This window comes from Papilio polytes, unplaced genomic scaffold (assembly GCF_000836215.1).
Source record: "Papilio polytes unplaced genomic scaffold, Ppol_1.0 DF824146.1, whole genome shotgun sequence".
Lineage (NCBI taxonomy): Eukaryota > Metazoa > Arthropoda > Insecta > Lepidoptera > Papilionidae > Papilio > Papilio polytes.
In genome coordinates, this window is record NW_013525058.1 from 1,747,392 (window position 1) to 1,772,670 (window position 25,279).

General features: G+C 34.0%; 1 protein-coding gene across 7 annotated transcripts in view; it reads left to right on the plus strand.

Moving 5' to 3' along the window:
- LOC106111857 (guanine nucleotide exchange factor DBS-like) overlaps positions 1–25,279 on the plus strand; it is a 71,219-nt gene that overhangs the window by 23,871 nt on the left and 22,069 nt on the right. For all 7 annotated transcript variants that reach the window (XR_001226203.1, XM_013294014.1, XM_013294015.1 and 4 more), the window contains exons 2-11: positions 1,168–1,369; positions 2,049–2,139; positions 2,886–3,116; positions 3,593–3,726; positions 4,034–4,153; positions 4,237–4,357; positions 5,613–5,763; positions 5,935–6,089; positions 6,497–6,667; positions 7,384–7,521. Coding sequence is in view for 6 of the 7 variants with exons in the window: in XM_013294014.1 (XP_013149468.1) it covers positions 1,168–1,369; positions 2,049–2,139; positions 2,886–3,116; positions 3,593–3,726; positions 4,034–4,153; positions 4,237–4,357; positions 5,613–5,763; positions 5,935–6,089; positions 6,497–6,667; positions 7,384–7,521 (1,514 nt within the window). In the remaining variant the exon portion in view is untranslated. The remainder of the gene's footprint in view (positions 1–1,167; positions 1,370–2,048; positions 2,140–2,885; positions 3,117–3,592; positions 3,727–4,033; positions 4,154–4,236; positions 4,358–5,612; positions 5,764–5,934; positions 6,090–6,496; positions 6,668–7,383; positions 7,522–25,279) is intronic.

The window sequence follows — 25,279 nt, forward strand, 5'->3', positions numbered from 1 at the left end:
AAAAACGCGTTGAAATCTTACTAATATTGTCAATGCGAAAATTCAGACATTTATTTGAGTTTGCCGCATGAAGGGTTGGACGGATCTCGATTAAATTTGACACAGATGTAGTATATTTTGGAACAATAAAGGTTTATGTTTTTTTTTTTAATCTCGCGCAAAGGGATGTTGTTTCATAAAAGCAAACCTTTGATAACTTTTTCTCTCTTGCTTATTTACTTTCCTAGTTCATAGCAGTTATTTTTCTAAGTGCCTCGTAGTGGAAGTTTAGACATTACGAAGTTAACTAGTTAGCGCACCTGCCGAGTATCGAGCTTCTCCGAATTGCCACAAACTTGTTATATTGATTTTACTCACCCGCGAAAACTAGCGAATTTCTTTTGTTTGTAAGCGTTGATTCTGAAGGAAATTAATGGACGTAGTGTAAACAGTTTTCTTTAGATATAATTTGCTGTATTCCGAAGTTCAACGCCTTCAATTAAAAATGTTGTGAACGGAAATATTCTAACGTTGAAATATTAACTAACGTATTATTAAAAAGCACATTTTTATTAATAATACTGCTACTATTTTCCTGTATTATGCTAACTTTTTATTTGGAATTTTGTTATAGTTACAATTACAATACATACAATATGTTGTTTAACAATCAAAGTGATAATATTTATAGTTCCGCTGCCTGATTTAAACAAAGTGTAATACAAAGATAAACAGGATGAGAATTCCATTTGAATTTTTTTAATCAAAACTATACCCAAAGCTACAAATATTTCGAACTATATAGTATACGTATACGTATTTAACATACGAGTGAGCAAAATAAATTTTAAAATAGGTATTTACAAAATTCTATTTTTAATTTCTATTTATTGGTCAGGTAAACATTTCTTTGCCCTAGTTAGTTACTGGGCCGATGAAATACCACGACCTTACAGAAGACAGGCGAGAAATAACATTTGCGCTAACCCTTGAGGTGCAGAAGTAGTTCTTATCCCGTTCTCTTTTGTCATTCTTTTCTGGTAAAGACCCTATAGTGATGACAAGGGAGGATGAATTGAATTAACAAATACATTCTGAAGAGGTAGCTGTTTTTAACATATATTGTGACAGACGAGAGATTAGACTTCTATCCATTTTTGTTACCTATCTGTTAATTTGATATTTCAGAAGCGGAGTGCGATGGCTGTGGCAGTGAAGGCGAGGAAGGGCGGGGCGTGGGAGAGTTACTACTGCCGCAGTACGCATTGGCGACGGGTGGGCTGGCGCGCGACCACCGGCCCCTCATCACCTTCCCTGACAACAGCAACTTCCACCTCCTCTCCCCAGCTGAATACAGGCGTCTGCTACTCTACCTCACCTCTGTGCCTTCGTGAGTACTTTACTTATAGTATAGGAGAACATAGAACTATCAGACTCCGAAAAACAAATGACTACCATTGACTTGTGTTACATCAGTCAAACTGACCCAAAGACATTGATGTTAAAATTGTAGCCTATAGCCTGAATATGGATCACGCGATGTTAAGTAATAATTAAAAAATTCTTTCTATGAAATTGTATACGATCCTTAATAATTTTTAAGCATTGTCTGAATACAATATCACTTGCTTGTACCATATTTACTACTCTAGTAGTAAGGCAAAAGCAAAGAAAATCTATTCAATTCTATGTTTATTTTTATTTAGAATACTATTGCGGTGTAAAGAAACATAAAGTGGTTGTTAAAAAAAGAATAATAGCTGCAGAATGTAGGGCATTGCCGTGTTTAGATCAATCGAAACGCGTTTGTTTACGTTATCAAAGAGCACGTGTCTACAATTAACACGAGGGCGCTAAACTTAAACGATTTTTTAATGTCATCTGTTAAAGAATATGTAATCCATATTTGAGTGTACTTTAGATAAATTGTTTTTAGTCTAGTTTGATAGTGTACTTTTATTTTTTATTAATAAAAAAATTCGATGACTAGATGCACATACAAAGGTCTTTATGAATCTGAACATAATTATTCATATAGGTTTTTGATTTATATAATTTTTCTTTTTCAGATTATTAGAAGCTGAAATGGGGTTTCACATAATAATAGACCGCAGAAAGGACAGGTGGAATTCCGTGAAGACTGTCTTAATTAGGATATCTGTAAGTATTGGTTTTGTATTATGAAAATGTAATATTGCATTTAGTTTTGAAAAGCAATTTCTCAAAAAATATTAATTTACTAAAACAGTGGTAGAGCCCGCTTTAACATCTTCGCACGAATGGGCCGGCTCCCCCGGTGTAATACCACGATCACACAGAAAACAGGCGTGAAGTGGAAGCAATTCCGCGTTTCGTCTTAAGAGTGTGGTGCCGGAGGCCTAATTTTATCCCTTTCCCTTTCCTTGAAAGGAAAAGATGGGAAGGAAAAGTGGATTTGACGGTGGAGGAGACGTATAGAAAGGGAAAATTTCCTCTTTATAAGCGTCTCTTCCTCCGTCAATTAAGGGTAGGCAACGCATCTGCAATTGCGGATGTTTATGGGCAGCGGTCGCTTTCCATTTCAGTGGATTTAGGTGGCCGCTTGCTCGTTTGCCACCTTATATTATAAAAAAAAACTATTAAGCTTAAAATTAAGTAGCTACCTATTTCGATAACAACAGAATAAATGGCTACACACCTTGAAAATGTAGCTTAAGAGCGTGCGTACATCTGAAACTAAACTATCGCACAACTGCTTAGTCTCGCTTTGATTCCTTATATGGAGATGCGCACACTATTCGATTTTTACTTATACAAATAAAACAATCGACAATCGCACTACACTTGTGCGATAGTTTAGTCAAAGTTGTGCGGCCGCTCTTAGCAAAACTGCCATCATTATAAAATTGTCTTTATATCAATTCCAGGAGTTCTTCCCCGGCATGATCCACTCAGTGTACGTGCTGCGTCCAGCCAGTTTCCTGCAAAAAGCGCTGTCCGAAGTCAGCAGCAAGCTGTTCAAAGAGGAGTTCAGGTTTCGAGTCCTCGTGTGCTCCTGCATCGAGGAGTTATACGAGCACTTTGACCGCTCACAGCTGACGCCGGATTTAGGCGGCGAACTCCAGTATTCACACTCTGAATGGATACAACAGCGAATAGTTAGTTAAATTTATAATTACTTGTGCCTCTAATACCTTAACCCTTGAACTACGAATTCTTCTTTTTATTTTAACTAAATTTAAATACATGCCTGTAAGGATAGTTTTACAATGATCAAGTCAGCTTTTTAATAACTCTGTAACTAGCAGCCAAACATTGAAACGACATTTGAATTAGTAACAGTCTTAAATGATAAGCCTACGCCTAAACTTCAAATACCGTTAAAATTTAGTCGTCTGACTAATTTTAGGTGGGAAAAAGTGGAGTAATTAGTAGAAGTGATAGATTTAATACTCGGATATAAGTTAATGCCTACAAAACAATGATGTTTAATTCTTGCGCACTGAAAATCTTATGTGGATTGTTATTGGGAAATATTATACTGAGCTGATCGCCGGTATGATATTCTGAGAACAATTTTCATATATAACTCTATGCATATTGTGGACAGCAACTGATTTAAAAAAAATTCCAGGCATTGGAGAAGTTTTCTACACTAATGAAGGAAATATCTACCAAATTAGACGATTTTATGCATGAAATAGTCGACTGCGATATGGGAAACGATCCTACACAAACCAAAGAATTACTAGACTGTCAAGAAACTAGGTAAGTTACTACTAATTGCCATATTAGGAAAAGTATACTGAATTTAAACAAGAATGTGCGTATTAATAACGTGGAGCTGTCAATAATTTGTATTCATTGGCTTCAGATGTTATTTTGAACTAGCTTTCGCCTGTGGAATTAAAAAAACAAAAGTAGCCTACGTGTTCTTCCAGATTACCCTCTACATCAATGTCACTTAATCGAGGTCCGTTTAGCATTTTTGGCTACAAATTCTAGCAAACATCCATCCATTTAAACTTTTGTATTTATATTATTAGTATGAAATGTTTTTTTTTTTGCATTTTAGGTATAAAGCTTTAAAAACAGAACTGGCAACAGCAACGACGCAGGGCGAAGAGTTGCTGTCGCAAGTGAGGAAACCAAATCTAACCTATAATATTATAAGTCACGTGGCGGCCGTCGAGAGGTAAATTAAGCCATATAAACTTTTTTAGATAGTATTTATACCAACTTTTTTTTAGTAAAGTAAATGTTAAATTTTTTTTACAGGTTATTGGTACAACTAGAAGAGACTGAGAAACAATTCGATAATTTCTGGCAAAAACATTCCACAAAATTAAACCACTGGTTGAAATTTCGCACATTTTTATTGAATTTTAAACAAATGCAGGTAATTACGCTTATAATCTACTGTTTGCTTATAAACTAAGACCGCACCGGTCGGAATTTAAAGGATTTATTTTTATCCGGTTGCTTGCTTCTGTTGCGGAAATCAAACATGGACGTTGAAGGAGAAGAAATGCTTTGCGATTTATCACCATCATTCATTGGTCTAAACACGAAAGCCTCAGACTTTGTTCTCTTACCTACCAGATCTGAAATCTCCATTAATTTCTCATTATGATTAGTCATTTCATAATTTGCTACATGTATATCTTTTCTTTTTAAAGCATCAAGCTGAAATTGAAGTTTTTGAACCTTCCTATTATTGATTTCCATGCATGCAGTCAATTCCTCGGCTTGTTTCTTCTTTTTATTACATTCCGTTTGTAAAGCGATTATTTTACGTTTGCACGTTTCCAATTCTGCATTTAATTTTTGTAGGTTAAGTGTGTTTACCTCTTCCAAACTTTGTAATTTCTCCTTAGAATGTCTAGCTAAGCTTTCTTGATACAGAGTTTCCTGTTCAATTTGGTACGACCAAAAAGACATTGCCCTCATTGTCACATCCATGATCGTGTCAGGTTTCATGCCCGCTAAAACTATTGACTTGAAAGTTTCACTTGGTTTAAGATCTGCTTGTATCACATCGAATTTATCTCGCAATTCACTTCCGCACGCCGGGCATGTCAATGAATTCTCAATATTACGTTTAAACTCCTTTTGACCGTGTTCTATGCAAAATGCATGTGAACATGTCGTCACCCAGGCATGATTAGTCAAAGGTTTTCTACATTTACGAAAATTACATACCATTTCTAGCGTCATAATACGATTTAATATTTACACTTCTGTATTTTTGCAAATGACATGTTACGAAAGTGAGGTTAGGTTCGGAGACATTTTTTTTAAAAGCACGTTGAGGATATGGCTTTTATGTCAAGTGATTATGAAAAAAATTTAAGTAAAACCTTTTTAAATTATTAAAAATCAATTGCATCAGAGCATATAATTTTTTAAGGAAACAAATATTATCATTTGAAAATGTGTTCATTAATCATTTTAACACGTGTTTTTTTTTCTTGGCTTCATTTTCATTTTTTTTTAAATAATGTTAATGTCATACAAACCAGCCAGTATTTTAAAATACAATAAGGCAGTGTTTATTGAGTGTTTATGGTGTGTTTATAGAGAATAATTTCTCTGAGTAAAAAAAAAGTCTTTTTACTATTATTTGAATAAAATATGATTATTTGTTTTCGTAGGCAACTCTAGATAATCATCTAAAGACAGCGTGCGATATGACCGAAGTCGGAGAGACAGCGAACAGAGTTGAGAACCTCATTCAGGAAGCTAACGATTTCGAGAAACTGTGTAATTGCGATCTCGATACTGCGTCAACGGTTATTGACGATGGTAAGGATTAGTTTTCTGTTTTATAATACTAAAAAAGTATATTTCATAACTAACAGACTGGGGAATATTCATCTAAAATCTACATAATTTTGAAGTGGCATTTAAATAAAAAGAGTCGTAAATATTTTATTTAAAATACTTGTATTTCTAAACAAATTAAATCGCTTGTAGGCGAGACCTTAATGAAGGACCCACTTAGTTCCGTAGACCATATAGAATCTAAATGCGAGGAGCTGAGACGGACGAGCGCTTTACTTATTGATAAGATACAGAAACGGAACTTACTGTTGACAAAAGCGCGGGAACTAATGGACAGGATAGATAAGGTAATATTTATATTTGTTCCTAACTAAAATTCCCACTCAACTTAAATAATGTGATAAGATGATACTAGTTACATAGATTTTACCATTTTATTGGTTTACTAGCTTTCGCCCGCGACTCCGTTCAGGTGAAATAATAAAAAAAAAAACAAACAGCCTATAAGTTCTTCGATACTATGCTCTACATCTATGCCAAATTTCATCCAGATCCGTTCAGCCTTTTATGCTACAAACACTAACAAACGTCTAACCATCCATCCATCTAAACTTTCGCATTTATAATATTAGTAAGATTAATTAGATGGAAGAAGTTTTGGTACTAAATTGTGTTTCGGTTTTATGAAGACAATAATGTCATTTAGGTCGACATTTGTTTCTGATCAATTAATTTAATATTTTCACCTGTTTAGGCAAACGAGTGGTGTGCGACTGGCGTAGAGATCCTGGCGGGCGAGGGCGGGCTGATTGCTGTTGACAAGTTACTAGAAGATGCCAAGAGCTTCGGCCTGACGGCTCCTGAAGAGTTCCGAGATATGCTGCTACAGAGTGCCACGCAAGAGACTAGAGCACTTGTCGCCCAGGTAAAATTAAATTTTTTAAAACTGAAAAACTGAATTAGAAGAAAAAAGAATTGAGAAGTAGTACAATCCGTCTTTGATATCATGCTCGAAGGACCAAAATCCTTGAATGGTATTTACTTATATATGATCAACTGATCATAATGTAACCACTACAAAACAAGAGTGAAAAGGCAAGTTACTATGGCCTTTCTTTAAGCAACGGCTTTTTTTACATTTGGTATTTTTTTTAATAAACTAACGCTTTACCTCGACCCTAACTAATATTAAGTGGAGATGTGGGCAAAGGATGGTACGCGCTAGCTTAGTAATATAAACACCCTTGTCTCGAAGGCACCTACATTATATCTAAGAGATATTTTCAAAGATACTGTCTTTTGGAAAAAACCGGTTTAAGAAACTTGACTCGCTAAAACCCCCTCATCCATATTGGAGTGCAAGGGTCTTCGATCTAATGACTTCACTTAGTTGCGGTTAAAAGCCTTGTTCTGTGGTGTATCAGTTTCCCAGTATTCCAGTCCAATACCCATGGACCAACAGCCCATCGAGTCATACGGAATATATCGCGTGAGCGGCGCGCGGTTTGGCCGGTTTCGGCTACGCACCTTCTTGACTTCCCACAAGTTATTTCGTCCATTTCTTTGTCAGTCATTCTCCCCCTAATAAGTATGAGAAGACACGATCAGTGCCAGTATTCCAGTGTAGTGGGTGTGGTGCAGGTGGCGCAGCGCGTGGAGGACGTGTGGCTGATGGTGTCGGTGAAGCGCGCGTCGCTGCAGCGCGCCGCGGCCCGCCCCGCGCGCCCCGTGCAGTCCGTGCCCCCGCAGAGCGCCGCCCCGCCGCCCGCCACACAACAGGTTAATTACTTTCAGACATATTGTTTCTTAGATCAACACAATTATACAAAATGGGATTTAACTATGGTTATCGCAAACTACTCCGAGCAACATTACTCCGAGCTAAATCCGTGCGGCATCCGCGTGAAATTATAAAAGCTTTATTTTATTGTTTACTTTTGTGAAATTTTCGATTGCCAATGTCAAAATCCAAATGACAATAAGACCTTTGACATTGGATAACAATAACCGTTACCATGGCAACCTCGCTTACTTGATGTAGTTTTTGTCACTTTTCCGCATAACTGTTTTTTTTTTCAAATTATCTACGCTGAAAGTTTAATAGCGTGAAAATATATAGCCTAAAGAGTATTGTAAGTGTAGGGCTTTTTATAAAAAAAGCAATTATTTAAAAAATATACTGTGATTGCTAGCATCCTCCATAACTAAAGATTGTGTGTTTATGCTTTATTGTAGATAGTATAGATTGAAATTCGATAATAATTTGTGTGTTTTTATACAGATAAATCATTAAAATATTTCAATTAGTTCGATATTTACCTTGATTTCTTAATATAATGCGACACGCCGCAAATTGTCTTACATTACGAAATGTATTTCTAATTAGATACCATGAAGGTTAACAATAAAACACTGTCACTGCACCAAAGTCAATGTTAACTATCCATTGCGGTGTCAATAGACAACTTTCCTTAACCCATCAGTATGCAGGAAGCGTACTATCTACGTGATACGCATTTTAACGCCAACCTTTTTATTATTCTGTGCACAAACAAAGAAAGACGTGTAGAATTTTGTTTTATTAATATTTGGCTTTTGTTTTTCTTCAAAATATATTTTTATTTTACGTAACTATTTAGGGCGTAAACACAAAAACAATTTGACATTAAAATTAAAAACTCTTTATTACTACCATGTTTTAAAATAATAACTAAACAGAACTTACAAATTCATGTTCTATAATATCGCATGTATTAATAATGTGGAAACATTATAGGAACATTACTAACGATGGTGTAGTTACAGAAAAGGCGGCAGCAAAAAGCCTGCTTATGTCTTAGAAAGTATACACCAACAAGCTACTAGCTGCACATTAAGATAATGGCACACGTGCTGGCGATGTTAGGGTCATTAGGGTTGTGCTGTGAACTGTCTTTTATGGATATTTTTAAACTATAATTGCATTAGTATTCCTTCTACTCCGCGACCACCTATCGGTTAGGACGTGTTTACTGTTTGTTAATAATAGTGTTGTTAAAACATGAATTTTCACCTAATGGTAATTAATTTATTAGAGACAAAATAATATTGCTAGCACGTTTATTGCAAAGCTTTAAATTAAAATTTCTTTCCTACCAGATTTTTTTACTATGAACTTCATGTGGGTTAATTATGCTCTTCGTTTGGAATTTTTCATGGTTTATATACGTTTATATCGATATGTATTAAATATGGTGCACAACACTATTCACGAAAGTAATGTCAAGACGTAGACGTACTTTCATACCATTCAAACATGCGATCGTTTGTAACGTGACTGCCGCGTTGTTAAACACGTGTTTCACAACTATAGTTAGGCCTTACCTTTAACTACGAAATTGTTGAAAATAACAATAATTAAAATCATTACGTAAGTATTAAGATGAAACTTAATATGAAAAATATAAAGTTTCAGAATTCTAACCTCAAACCCTTATTGAAGTTAACAAGCGTGATTACACAGATATTATCGTAACAATTTAATTTTATTATCCTAACGAATAGTTACATCAGCATTAAAATTAAGAAAATAAGGAATCTTCTTCCTGATAGAAAACTATTATATTTGCATACAAGATAGCGTTTGATTTCCCTAACTTTTATGGTGTCATGTGAAAGCATACAAACCATGGGGTCCTGGCGCAATATCCGTGACTACTCGTCGCTTCGCCACACTCGTAATTACGTCGTGTACCTCAAGCACTAATAGATCCGGTTGATTTTCAATATTGTGCGTTTTCTCTAGAAAAATACCTTTGACAAAATGTTGTCAGTATTCTTGTATCTACATTAACTAAAGAGGAAAGAATTGAATTTTATATGTAATGAAATAACTCAAAACTAGGCCGTTTTAAAAATTCGTTCACTATTAAAAAGGTACATTATCAGTGAGTAACATAGGCTACATTTTTCATTATTTTTTTAATTCCACGCGGGCGAATATGTTTTATTATTTTTTAATTTCACGTTCAAGACTCGAGCTACAGCCAGTCTTAAATACGGAAGTTTATCCTCTATCGATATATCATCCGACTTGAAGAAAGTGTTCTTTTTTTTTAAATTTTTTACAAAACATTAAACGAATTGGGATGTAAATTGCCACAGAGGTTGAAGTCTGGAATAGAATAAATACTTAGATTTACTCCGCTATATTCCTGTTCCATACAATTTGTATGAATTAACTGTCTATAAAAGCATATTAATGGTTAATCCTTTAGTGTATTACGTTTAAAAATAATAATATATTTTTATAAAACTTTTATTAAAGGTTTTAGCAACTTAAAGGCGGTATTCGGAAGCCGCTGCTATAATAGTCCAATCAAATTGTTCGTTGCCTTATTTGAAAGTTCACGGTCTCCTTTTTCCAATCTGATATTTTGCGAACATAATTTTTAATTAAATACCAAGAAAAAAATCTTTTATTTTAATTAAATATCTCAATATCATTACAATGTTCATTTGAAGTCTATTATTTCAGACAGATACACAATTTTTAAATAGATCTGAAAGATTTTTTTCAAATAAATCTAAGTACAACTGCCGTACTCAGAATCTTTAAGTCTCCCTTAGTGTTTATGTAGCGACTCTAGTGCAGTAAATTCGTACTATTTTTGACCGACTTCCCAAAAGAAGGAGGTACTCAATTAGTCGATTTTTTTTATGTGTGTTATATATGAATTACTTCGAACGGTACATAATTTCCTGTACATTGGAATGCTCAAGCACCAAGGTGAGTGAGTGTCGGGTCTTACGGTCCAATAAAGCTTGATTCGATAATGCACTATGTTAATATTACATGTAGATAAAGTGGGCGGACATATTGACACTTTGATTTTTCAAATTCAAACATTATGACCACAGTAAGGTGCGTGTGGGTTGTATTTTTCAAATTATCAAACCTCATACGGTATATGATTAGTTTTTTTAAGCATATATGTAGTTGTTATAAAGTGGTATATTCTATAGAGGTGACCTTACGCAGTTTTAAGTATTACAATTAAATGTTAAATATTAAAAAAAAATCATATATAGTCTATTAATTTCTTGAAGTATTTGTGATGTAAACTAGTTTGTAGGCGTGTAGTAAATGAGCGGGCATAATTATATGCGATTGTTCGCACAACAGTTGCGCGATAAAAGGAGATTGCATGTGGCTGAGATGCGTATGTTAAGATGGATGTGTGGTGTGACAAGATTGGATAAAGTTAAGAATGTGTACATTAGAGGAAGTTTGAAAGTAGCGCCAGTGGTGGAGAAATTGAGAAGCAAAAGGTTAGCGTGGTATGGACATGTTATGCGACGAAATGATGGGGACATAAACCAGAAAGTGTTGAGATTGAATGTGGATGGCTACAAAGGAAGAGGAAGACCGAAGAAAGTATGGATGGATTGTGTGAAGGAAGATATGCTTAAGAAAGGAGTGGATTCAGATATGACGGCTGATAGAGATGTATGGAAGAGCAGCACATACTGTGCCGACCCTCCATAAGGGATAAGGGCAAGTGGATGATGATGTTGTGCGATTGTTCGCAGCAAATTCAACTGTTTATTTTCACAACTAAAAATCGAGTAGTGTGCGCAACGTAAGTTCATGGAACTCAAAATGTGACTAAACAGTTGTGATAGTTCAGTCAAAGATATACGCGATCTTAACATCATGTTAAAGTTTCCGGAACTATCATATTTCAATTTATTATTCAAAATTAAAGTGAAAAGATATGATTAATTCTCCATTCACAAGACTTTGCGCTCGCCATAACTCTGGCAGAGATAATGTTTTGTTTCATTTATCAAAATGTCTAGATGTAATTGGTGTTATATAATATACTAAACTATTATAAATTATAAAGAATCATCTGGAAAACTCATGAATAATTTGGCCGAAAAATATTAGATGTAGGTGATAATTTGAGCGAATTGTTTTTGCTTGATCTAATATTATTTAGAATAGGTTGCGTAGTCCTTGCCCGAGTCTTACGATACATAAATATATCACTATTATAAAGTGATTAGAATTGATTTTGCAATATTATCTTAAGCTAGACTTGCCGCATACGTTGCAATCTGTTTCGTAATTTTAAAATCAGTAAAATTCGAAATAACATCTGTCTGTCTGCATGTCATTTTTTATTAATATGCTTCCTTGTTTGTGACATTTGAATCTATCAAAACTTAGTTACACATAAAATAGATTTAATGTATAAAAATTAAAAACAAGAGAACCGTTAAGTAAAAACTTAGTTATTTTGATTTATGTGTTAGATTTCTATTATTTTTTTTGCTTGGACTATACCATTGATTTTTACCACGATGTATATTGCAACACCGTGACATATTAGACCTACGTAATTTGCCGTCATAAATCTGATTTATGTATTGTACACCATTGTTATGGTAAAATTAAACGCGGCTAAACATTCGCAGTCGGCATTCCACACTCAAGGTGAACTGTAGCTTGTTATCTGCTATCTTTGCTCTATGCAAAAACTACTATGTCATACTTACAATGGAAAATGAGGCTCGAAACTAGATCCTACTTCTCACGTTAATCATATTTATTAAAAAAAAAATCAGTTAACCAAAAGTTACATTTTATACACAAATAACGAACACTGATCTTGTTTAGAATCGTACGGAAAAGAAAAGTGGACGGCGAAAGTGGTAAATCTGGATTGAACACGGCTAAATGTTTTTTTTACAAACGTCACGTATTTCCTACATCTGATCTTACGTAACGGCAAAATCATGTATATTTTTTTTTTAAATTAGAGGATGCACTTTACTGCTTACCATAGAAAGGCAACAATGGGTACGTCCTGTTTCGTGCATTTTATTCTTCCTTCGCTATAACATCGAGTTGAGTCAATACAGTTACAAAGTGCACTTTTATGTCGTAATGAACCATTATAACTTGAACTTCCTTAGTTTGTAAAACAAAGCGTGTGGTTTTGTTGTCACCAGAGGTTGTTCTAGATATACGCGTCATTGGCTTCTTTGCTAAACAATACATTGCTGTTTATGTTGTGTCGGTAAAGAGATGTTTTCTGTAATGACGCATTGTATGTAAAAATTATCGTCATATCATGTTCACTTGGCAGTATTTTTTATTCTGCTATAAACCGTTCTTTAAAGTTCATTGTCAATGTTGTGAAGTATGGGACCGTTTTCTCTTCTGATTTACAGTTTTAGTTTTAATCTTGTGTATGCGAAAGTTAACTACCAAATGAACAGACAAACTGGCTAGCTTACTGTAAAGTATTTTGACAGGATTATTCATAGATAAAAAAACTACACAAAGGTATTCTTAAAAGAAACTTAGGTGATACCAACTATTAACTGATTTAAACTTGAAATCAAACGAAATCCTAAAATAGAAAATCTGAGTCTATTATTAATTGTTAAAAAAGATAAGATTTTAATATGTCGAATATTTTTAGTATAAAGTCGCAAAAAGAGTGGGAACATTTCTTAACACCCAGGTCTATATTTCAAAGTAATAATTCCCTAATACGTATAACTTAATGACCGTAGCTATCTCATATCCAGAGGGCGTCGAACGTTAGGGTACCAAATGTTGTTCGCCCACAGTGTTGCCAAAGCAGAACTGTTGACCCTGAATGTCTCGCTATGGTGAATACCAACAATCAAGTTTTTAATGACATACCTTAGTTCATCATTTTTACTCGATGTTGGTACTCCTGAAATTAAAGTGATCTATGCAATATAATACAGTAAGTACAGAGTAGAGTTATTTTAAACCTTCACGCAAACTTGTTGTGACATTTTGTACCTCTTCGCATTCCTATGTCTCAAATCTTACGTCTAGTCAAAACTGAAATAAAATCTACAGATATTATTAATTCTTCGTACCTATAATAAAATTAAATTCAACCGATATCAAAGAGTAATTCAATTATTGTATGTTAGATACGCATAAAATCGTGTGTATAATCGATTGATTCAACAATTAACGGTAGAGCGGAATTATTAAACGATTTAGCGCAAGCCGACCGTTACCAACTGTACCGAACATCTTGAGATAATAAAAAAATATATGTTCGTATAGTATGACCCATGTTCAAATAGGCTACCTCTATTCTTTTTTTTTTCTAAGACAAGGTGACTGTTCTTCCCATGTCATAAACAAGGAATCTAGAAGAAAAAGTAATAAAATCGTTTGAAATCTGAAAAACCCGTGTCCCATCATCCATCACAAAGTGATACAAGGACAACATGTCCGTGAAAACTGAAGATCTGTTGTCTTGTAGGACTTGGAAAAATGTTATTTTGTAAATTGCCATGGTCGTTGCACAAGCAGGGCATTCAAATGTAAACACAGTTTCTCACACATTAGACGCACAGATTTAACGGCATTTTAAGTGCTTCGTATCAATTACTGTAATAAACTAAACCAAGGATATCAGATCTATTAGAATATAAGTACGTGGTGTATTCAGTATATTAACTGAAGTATTTTTCCATGTATTAACTTGGAAATTGTATGCCAAATGCCTCCGTTTTCTTGAATTCGACTTCACTCGATAACACTACAACTATGTATATGCATAAAAGAAATACGTCTATTTCTATAGAACTAGGCCGTTAATATAAAACTTAACATTCGCTTTTGCAAGTTCAATGGCACATCGATAATATGAATGGCTACCCACATTACCGTACCGAGAGGTTAACAATTTACGCCCAATCATCGTAACATTTTATATTCATATAAACGATCTGTCTGTCTGCAGTGCCACTGACCCACAACCGTGCTTCCAACACGATGGATGTTTGTCATCATTGCCTTTTACATGCACTAATGGTATGCTTCGATAAGTGTCCATAAAAATATTTTAAACGATTACTTCTGGTTCTTTGTTAATTTTTTAAACATTCAATAGCATATCTTACCCCTTTGTGAAGGATATAAAAAATGGAGCTATTAAAAAACAATTGAAAATCTTAATTCTTTTTCCTAGTAATGTCTTCGGAAGCTGAACTCTTATTTAAACAGAGCCTATTGCTGTCAGTAGGAAAGATAAGTTTCCATCCTGTAAATGAAGTAATGTCTTACATGATCTATTTCCGTACTAGTAATCTAGAAAAAAGTTTCCTTAGGAGGAAATGGATAATTTAAAGTGGATACAAGCCCGTACCTTGTTAGCAAAATGTTACGTCAACGTGCAACCCGCACCCTCAAGGGATTACGAACGCACCTTGTCCGCGTTTAGATAAATTACTTCATAACATAATCTTACACTTTCATTACCGCATTCTTATGTTTTACATAGACAGAAACGATTTAATTTAGAGCAAAATCAAACGATGGAGTAATATTCTAACAAAAATGTGACACCATCTACATTAATTTCATCAAGATTTTATAATCCTAATACAAGGATTTCGCATAACATAAGCAATTTTCAATTAATTAACATTTTATATTGCTCTAGGTCAAAGTTGACATTGCACTAAATGTAAATTATGTGACTATATTGATGCAAAGTTTGTTTGATAAAATCGCTTCGTTTCTTGGCCGCTTACGTTATAATTGCCGAAATGAATTTGATTCGGGGCATGCAGTTTTCGTCATTACCACTTTATAGTCAGCTCAGCAACTCCTCAGGTCCTTGTCCTGATTTCGATAGCATTCTTCTCACGCGCGGTTACGACCCAAAAACGGACTGTCAGAAAGTGCGCGCATCGAGCTTTTGTGGGTAATTTTATTGAATACCACATTGGATTGCGGAATTGCCCTACTGTGGTAAAATTTCTCCTCTTATGGGAACAAATTCAAAAAAACACTTCACCTATAATGTCTGATGATGTCTGGATAACAGAACGAGGTTCAATGCTCGATTAATGAGTTTTAAATGCACTTATAGTATTGTGTTGGTATTTTAGATAAGACTGCGATGTCTTCTGCGTGCGGCTTCTGGTATAATTGTGGCAAAAGAATGCACATTTGTTATGGATATGTTTGTATTTATCCACAGAAGTCTCGCTGAATGGAAGTCATTGCACGTCACCTGCCGATTGTTATCATACGTATTTACGTTGCCATTCATTGTTATGTGCACAATTTGGTTTGCCGGCTTTGTTCTTGCGCCTACTGCTCTTATCTACGGTCAGAGTGGACAGTTAAAAACAATGAAAACATTATTTTTTGGTAGTTTGTTACATCAAGGTCGTGATTTGTTAGATTTAAAATCAGTAGATAATTGTCTCTTTTTAAGTCAATTATAGTTGTCATAAATGATATATGGTCTTGTTTAGTTCTAGATTTCGGTTTATTTAAAAAGTTTTAAGTATTATAATATCGTGCTCTCGATGTTCGCGGGAGGATTTCCTACTTGAAGTGCCGGCGAACGGCTCGCGGCGGGCGTGCGGTGCGCACCAGTCTGTCCGATGAGCCGTAGCGCGGCGGTCCTGCCGCCACGCTTATGATATCTCTTCGCCGCTTCTTTTCTCCTGGTACTCGACGACCGGAACTCCTTGTGCTACTTATAAACAGTTTATAAAGTTCAATGTTATGTTTATGTGAAAACACTTGAAAGTGATTCCGCTTAATTCTGTGATGGATTCGGGTTCAGTTTGAGTGGAAGACATAGTGCCTGGTGTAAAGTCGTCCTGATGAAGCGGGCGACGTGGGTGGAGGTTGACGCGGGCGGCCGGCTCGGCTGCAACGGCGAGATCTTCTGGAACGAATGTGCCGAGTGCGATTGCGCCTACTGCAACCCTAATTACGTCTGCGTCTGCGGCAGCGACAAGGTATACTTTGAGACCAACGTACTGCGCGATGTTTACGTGCAAACATTCGTAAACATTTCTTATTTAAATTTGAATATACTCATTCTTGTTTAAAACCGCTAGCGTTGGAAAGTGGACAGCTGTTTTTAACATTTATTTCTTGTTATTTTCGTGTTTCATATTCGGAGTTTCTTTTTTAATATCCATAAAGTTGTTTAAGGTATTATGTTTCTTAAGACAATGATTTAAAAGCGAGTTTGGTGTGTCGCATTCAGGCTTCGTGGGAGGAAATTGTTTCATTGCATGCACTGTGATAAACTTTATTAGGGAGTAGCGGTTAAATCTAAATACTTGTTTCTCCTTCATGTAGTGATTATGATTTATGTTCAAGAAATTAAAATCTGTAAATCAAGTGGGTATGATATTTTATGGTTCAAAATGTTTAAATTTCAGCCGATAAGCAAACTGGCTGCTTTATCTCGGACGTAAACAAATATTTGCTCATTTCCTTCGCCGCCGCACAAGGCTGTGTTGTGAGCGAAGAACAAAGAAAAAATTTACAAATTACTCCACTTGGTTTTAACATTTTGATATATGTTAATATTGTTCTACATTACGCATTTCTATGCATTTACCCTTTCTAACAGTTCAATTTAGAAAACTCTTTTCTATTACAATATAAACGAGGTATCCCCTTAGTTTGTTTCAATGTTATAATAAAGTGTTTTTTTGTCGACCTAGATATTGGTGTACTCACAAAACTTATTAAATTTTACTTTCAAAACACTACAAACGAACATAAAAATTACTCTTTTAAAGATATTCTATTTTCCTATTAACAATTTATTAATAGTACGTGTCAAAGCTGATGCCATAGTACTTTAGATAAAGTCCGAACGGCCAAGCAATATACCAATGTCGAGACATTACCAGTCATTATTTGACGTAGGTGTGTGTATGACAGTCCATGATGTAAGCCCTTTACCATGTTTTGTAACTGTTATATTCTTTTATGCAAATTCACTTTAATTGCCCAATTATATTCTTAGTTTTGAGGTAAATTTTATTATACAATCTTTAAATTAAATATAACCTTAGAGATGGATTTCCGTAAGTCTTGGTGCAATGCTTTTTATTTATACAAAACACAATATTACAGTTCACATATAATTTTACAAATACATTTCACTTTTTTTAACTTTTTTTTTAATCGATTGTATTTAACTTGTTTTACATTTAGGTCAAATCTAGTAATATAAATTATGCCCACTTCCTATTTAAAGATTGATCTCAAATTTTGTTATTCAAATTATGAAATGGATTTTGAAACAAAGAGACGTCATAATAAAGGAAACAGTGCTATTATTAAAGTAGATTTTACTGTTTTATTTAAGTTAAAAATATTTAAATTCAGATACCTTGGTACAAACATGTAGTTGCTCAAACTAAATCGTTAAGGTGGTCTACTTTCCATTTCACAAGCGTCGAACAAAATTCCCTAACGACGGGTACTTAGTGCAATTGTCGAAAGTTGTGGAAGACAACTTGAAAACAAATATACGACCTCCATCTGTTACCTTGTAAAATATATTCTTACGAAAAATATGTAAGTTAAGAAGCATTGACCTTTATAAATGGATAGGTTATAAAACGTGGTATTTTGTTCCTATTTGACTTTCGCTATCTTGGCGCTGTCGGATGCGGTTGTTGGTGGTAGTGATGATTCAACCTAAAAATAAATAGAATTGACCATTATTAATATCAATAATACGTTTAACTCGAAACTAAGCAAAAGCCTACCCATATATAAAGATCCGTCTTTAAAAGTTAATTATTTAAATACGTAAGTTGACTAAAAAAAAAATGTTTCCGAATTTAGATAATTATAATTGTGCTATTTATAGTTTCTTTAGAAGTGTGCGGTACTTTACATGTATGTCGAACAACGTTTGATAAAAATGCAACAAATCACAGGGTATTACTTTATTAGGCTTATCTTTACTGCATTACGACGGCTTTACTTATCAACATCTGCGTGTTACTCCCAAAATTTAAGTTCATTGACATCAAACTGCGCATTTAGGATACTACGGATAGAAGTATCCTGTTACCCTGGCGAATAAAACTATTACTACGTTTTAACCAATTTTCATCGACTCGCGAAAGTAGAAAGTGTCAGATTATGAACATTTTGTAATAAGATTGTTAATAGATAGCAAAGACTGCTGTGATAAATAAACGAGCCGTCAGCCTCAGTCAAATCAATTTACTTATTCACATAATTGGCCATACGATATTAATTGCATGCAATTATACAGACCAGGAACTGCTTATTAGTCGTATTAAATAACTCGAAATACACACACACATGTATATTTCGTGTGTGTATATATGAATATTATAAATGCGAAAGTTAAGATGGATTGATAGATGTTTGTTAGAGTTTGTAGCCAGACTGGCACAGATGTAGAACATAGTTAGGAAGAACTCATAGGCTTGCTTTTCTTTTTTTTTAATTCCACGCGGACCGAGTCGCGGGCGAAAGCTAGTTATTGAATAAATACAGAATGCCCACTTCACATGATGCGTTTGAAAAAAATACGTTGTACTTTTTGCAATGCATGGTAATAGTTTTGTGGCCAAACATTTTCATAAGAACGTGTTGCAGTCAAAGTGGCCAGCGACAAAAGATTGTTACTTAACGACGAGTGTCTAATGACGGGTATAAATCAATTATTATAAATATAAATTAATTTATTCATGACTCAATTTCTAATCAAAAAATATGAATCGATTTATAATATTTGAAAGGAAGTAAAATTTATTAATCCTAGTTCCTTTTGACTTGTGAAGTCGCGCTTTTAAACACGCGCTTTTAAAAACCGTTTTTAAACACGCAATTATATTAAAGATTTAACTTTAATGTTTTTATGATTAGGACAAGAAAAATTGTTTATAACAACCAGAAAACATGAACTAAAAGCCCATTTCAAGATAATATGGAATAAATTTTCTAATAGACAAAGACCGGCAGAACCATCTTCTTCTAGACCAGAACTTCAAAGTTTTCATAATATTTAAGATGCCTTTCCATGTATTTTCTATTGTCCTAAACTTGTCTGAATCCTTTGTTTTTGCTTAAACTTAGTAGTTTTTTGCTTAGTAGTAGTAGTTTTTTACAAAAGCAAAAAATCAACGCCTTTTGTTATTTTTTTAACAAACATTTGTGATGTCTCCATAATGCTGAATAGAATGTATTTTTCAAAATTTGTATTCCATATTTAAATATTTTTGAAAATCAGAATATACGTTGCGATTTTTGCGTGAAATGCGCTATTGTGCAATCAATATGCTTTTTATGTAAATGTGGATGAATGACTGGCCAGTGATAATGGCGGAGAAAGAAAAACATTTTTTAAATATTTGAACACGTTAGCATCGAAAATTAAAATTAACAAATTACAGTAGACTAAACGTTAAATTAAAAATCCCGCGAACCATTCGAAATATATTACTATTACAAGTTATTTGACAATAACAACCACTAAAGAGACGAAGCGATTTTAAGTTTCGTCAATAAAAATATTAGGTTAATGCATCTAATGTTATTAACCTTTTGAGGAATTTGAAAACCGTCCTCAGAAATCTCTATTTGAAAAGATAAAAATAGAGATTCATTTAAAAAGAAAATCTTTTTAATTCGCATAAGTTTAAGACTGAGGTGCACTTTCAGTGGTATACATTCTCGCTCCGGTTGCTACGCAGGATCCATGAAGTCCTAAATAACTCGTAGGGCTCTTTGCACGAGGCTTCCGTGAAAGAAACGCGCCATAAAAAGGCGCCTTTCCTCATTCGGCTTTATGCAGCGTCGCACAATGGCTCTCGTTTCACAATACAAGGGGATAGTGAAACTTTACACGCTTTTTTTTACTTGCCTCATTCGCCTTTGTTTAGGCGCGTGGTATATGGGAACCATTTTGCCCGCATAGCGTTGAACTTTTACCATATTGTTCCATAATTAACCGATACTTGGGCATGTTCGATATTTTAAGTGTGTCATTCATATTTTTTTATCAATCTTTAATTATTTTTCGTTCAAACGTTGATTTTTTATATACAAAAAGGTGGCAAACGAGCAAGCGGCCACCTAAATACTACAAAATGGCGAAGCGACCGCTGCCCATAGTCATCCGCAATTGCTGATGCGTTGCCTACCCTAAATCGACGGAGGAGGAGACGCACATAAAGAGGATATTTCCCCTTCCTATGCGTCTCCACCATCAAATCCACTTTCCCATCCAATCCTTCTCTTATAAGAAAAAGGTGGAACGGCAAAGGGACTAAAATTAACGTTAATGAAAGTGGAAAGTACAAGATTGTTACTAAAAATAAATGAATTTATTAAGTTGATGGGAACTTTCGTAATTGTGTCAAATTATTTAATATTCGGAAGTTACTTCTCAGTTATCTTTGTCACTGACTTCCGACATTTAGTTTTATCAGCCTAGTAAATATAATTTACATATTTGTGATTACATAATATAATATTACCTTACGAAAACTTACCTAACAGTATTAAATAACAGTTAAACTGTCAAAAGGACGTTTAATGCTGGGATGCTGAAGTTTCCATTTAATAAATTTCAATTTTTGAACTAAATTTTATGGAGTAAACTCGAGTTGCTTAATTCATTCTTGAACTTATCGAACCCAAAATACCAACGAATGATTAAATGTAACTGAGAAACCGGCCATTAATTGTTTTTGGTAATAATATTGAATCTTTGGACTACGCACTTGTATACAATGTCTTGTATGTGGAGGCAAATGTAGGCCATTACATCTATTACCTTGAAGTAGTTAAAATAAATTACTATTTTAGTCTTGAAAAATTGCAACTTTGCAGGCTTTGTAAGAATTTTAAATAACTCTGGTGGTGTACAAATATATGAATCATTAAACAATGTAATAAAACAACATTTATTGTAACATGGCGGTCACCTGATGTTACAAATAAATATTAAACACTAGCTTTCGCCCGCGACTTCGCCCGCGTGGAATTAAAAAAACAAAAGTGAATAGCCTATGTGTTCTTACAGACCATACTCTACGTCAATGCCAAATTCCATCGAGATCTATTAAGCCGTTTAGGCTACAAACTCTAACAAACATCCATCCATCCATCTAAACTTTCGCATTTATAATATTAGTATGATATGAAATCCCGAAACAATTATAAAACATTCATAACGTACTATCTACAATATTATTTTATAACGGTTGCTTTAACAATTCCGAACTCCTTAGTTACGGTTATAAATGACCACTTGATGTAATTAAATTGGTCCCCTTTATTGAAGGGTCACCTTTGTTTTAATTGTCAATTACTGGCACATTAGTCGCATAGCGACAAAACTTTGATAAATGTTTGTCTTTATAAGGGGAAGAGAAATTATATAGGTCTATTCAAACAATTCTGCCACTGGCAAATCTATGTAGATTATATTTATATTTATCAAAATTATCTTCAGTTTCAAGCATCTTTATTCAACAACAAACTTCGGGTGATTACGATTTAAAGTTGTATATTAACAGGGTGTAAATGAAATTTGCTAAAGTGAAGTTTTCCGCTGATTTAATTATTTTTCATGTACTGTTGTGATTCGTTACTGTTATATGCCTTAAAGGGACGTCGAGAGATTTTAAATTGGCTGAGCGCCAGACGCCTAAATAGAAGCTAAGCATGGGTTTCACTTTCCGTAGTATAACAGGCATTTTTTATATCAAACCTTATAAAAGAAATGTTAGATGTACCTTTTTCAAACCGCTTATGCAACAATACACAACAGTGTAAACATGAGCGAATAAACGTATCAATTTGATAGTGAAACTACTTCCGTTAAATGTGTCACAAACGTGTCTAACAAAACACGTTCCGATTCGCTGATTTGATTAACCGATAAAATTCGTAAATCGAACCCGTGTAGTGCTGTCCGAACCACTGCCGTCCAAACGGTACCCGGCGTCGTCGTTTTCCGATTTCTAACAACCACATTAACATATGTCGGCCGGCCTTTCACATCGCATTGGATAACTCACGCGAATTTATAGACACACTGATCCAAACATGTCTCATCTTTCCAATTTGTCATATGAAACTAAGCTGTAATGCTCTACTGTTTATGGTCTGTTATCTCGTAAACATATTTGATCCTCGACAGCTCTCAAACCAAAACACCGAAACACTGCATCATACCGGCTTAATTTGGAGTTAACTGTTAAAATATATTGAATTCGCAATAATACTTTGTTAGGCTTTGAATTTCTTTTATTCTTAAATACATATTGATAGAGTCGTTAAACAGTTTCTCTTTATGTCTTATCGTATTTATGTGTAATGTTTTAAGATCACGGTTAATAACTTTAGTAAACTTGAGCTGATTAGACAATTACAAACTTAGTTGGCACGAAAAGACTGATACAATCGATCTTGTTATATTTATTTGTTTTGTACCTATTACCGAGATCCGAAATAGACTAAATTAATAAAGACCACTTTAAATTAATGACTCTCATTCTCATCTTTACCATTCCAAAATAAAATTGAAATACAAGCAATAAAATTAAATCATCCGAATGTTTTAAAGTTAAGCACGTTCTTCGAGATTCTTCTAGAAGCAACAAACAATGTAGCGCTTGTTGTAATTGATAATGCACGTTGAAGATGCTTTAAGTAGGTACTTATGATATCGCTGTATGCTAATTTTATCACCTATTTTCTATATAAATAGTTAGGAATGTCAAATTACGTATATTTGTCTTTTAAGAAAAGATGCGTCGAAATTATAATATATCAGACATAGTTATTTAAACCCCAACCCACGCGGTGTCAGAATACTCTAGAAATTTCCTCACAATGCTAATTTTAGTTATTTAATACATTAAATAAGATATATGACTTTTATTTAATCGAGAATCAAAGTTACGACCAAAAGTACCAAATTCACCACCGAACATAAACCAGCACTGGACAAAATAGCCGGTCATAAGGAAAGCACGCCATAATTATTTCGATAACTTAACTAGCTAAGTTTTCCTTAATCAGTTCACGTTTACCACGCTAACAACGCGTTCATTTTCATTATTTGATGTGATTTTTATTATTTAAATTAATAGTTATGATGACGAGAAAGTGTAGTGTAAATTGTGCTTATAGTTTAAAGACCATTTTGTGTTGTATTGCAGTGTCTAATATGCGTATATTATAGTTATATCTTCTCCTCAACCAAGGTGGAACGTCTATAACTTTTAGTAGCTCTTTCATCTCAGATTGCTTCTTGATTTCTTCAGAAAATTGCTATCCTGAATTCCAATATTACATTTACAGATCCGATTGTTCTATATAAACTGCATATCAACGATATATCATAGCATAATTAGACGAATTTGGCTACGACCTTACTAGTAGGCATCCGGCATCAAGAACAAAGAGCTATTTAACTCCGCTAACCGACTGTTTGTTCTGCAAACATTAACCGTCGTTAGCAACTAATGTTCTCACTACTCTATTAGTTAAACAATTCTTACTTTGCTCCTCATTTCTCACGTAACCTAGCATATGATTTTAAAAGATAAACTTTATCGGGAATGTGAAACATAATAAAGAAATAACTTACTTATTATAACATACAGGAATTTTATTGTATGCAATGTATTAATATTGTACTGAATAGTTAGTTTAGTGTAAAAACAGATGGATTGCGTGAATAGTGACGTGATCGAGAAGGGAGTGATGACTGAGTTGACGGATGATATATCTATCTGGCTGATGAATGCTTGGTGCAATACATTAGTGGGGTTAACTCAGGCAGATGATGATGATGATGATGATGATGATGATGATGATGATGATGATGATGGTGGTGGTGATATTCACTAACGTTAACTTATTTGTAATATGCAAAGTAAATTGTTCGAAATAAAAATGGCCTCTTGTATTAAGGTCTTAACATCCTGCTCTAAATATTTTCATGTATAGTCAAGATCAGATTTTACACTTTATATTGGGCGAGGTCAGTATATCCTTAAATAATATGTTAATATTAAACGAAAATTGTAAGTACCAATCTTAATGTTATTTTAGCTATGTGTACTTTACTTTACGCTGACGCTGCTAAGTTGGTTTTTGCATCCGACACTTCTTAACTTTAAATTATCTTTTAAAAACTAAAAAATATTAATTTATTGTATTTGATTATTATTCAAATGTTATATTAATATCTGGCACTTCATATTAAGCACGTATCACACATTTTCAATATACCGAAAATAATGTTGAACATAATATTTTAAACAATATGAATCAGATTTAACGTATGTCTGTATTTTATTATCACATTGATATTCAATTGGTAAATTCGGAAAATCCGAGTACGCAACGGAAAACCTAAAAATATTCTAGACAAAATTATTTGAATGAACAGCACAACCACAGGATTGACTAACATTTGTAATAGTCATTTATATTACGTTAACACTTTATCTCACTATTCATTGTATTTAATTAGTTTTATAAACACATCATCAAACTGTTCTTTTTGTCCTACGAAACTTCACAATATGTGCCACTCTTCCAGCTTTCATATCTAAATAACCTGTCTTACAAAATATTCTTCGAATTAAAAGAGATTAAGAAAAAATCAACCCCAATTCAATTAAATCACAATAATGATGGACTATTCGATATAAA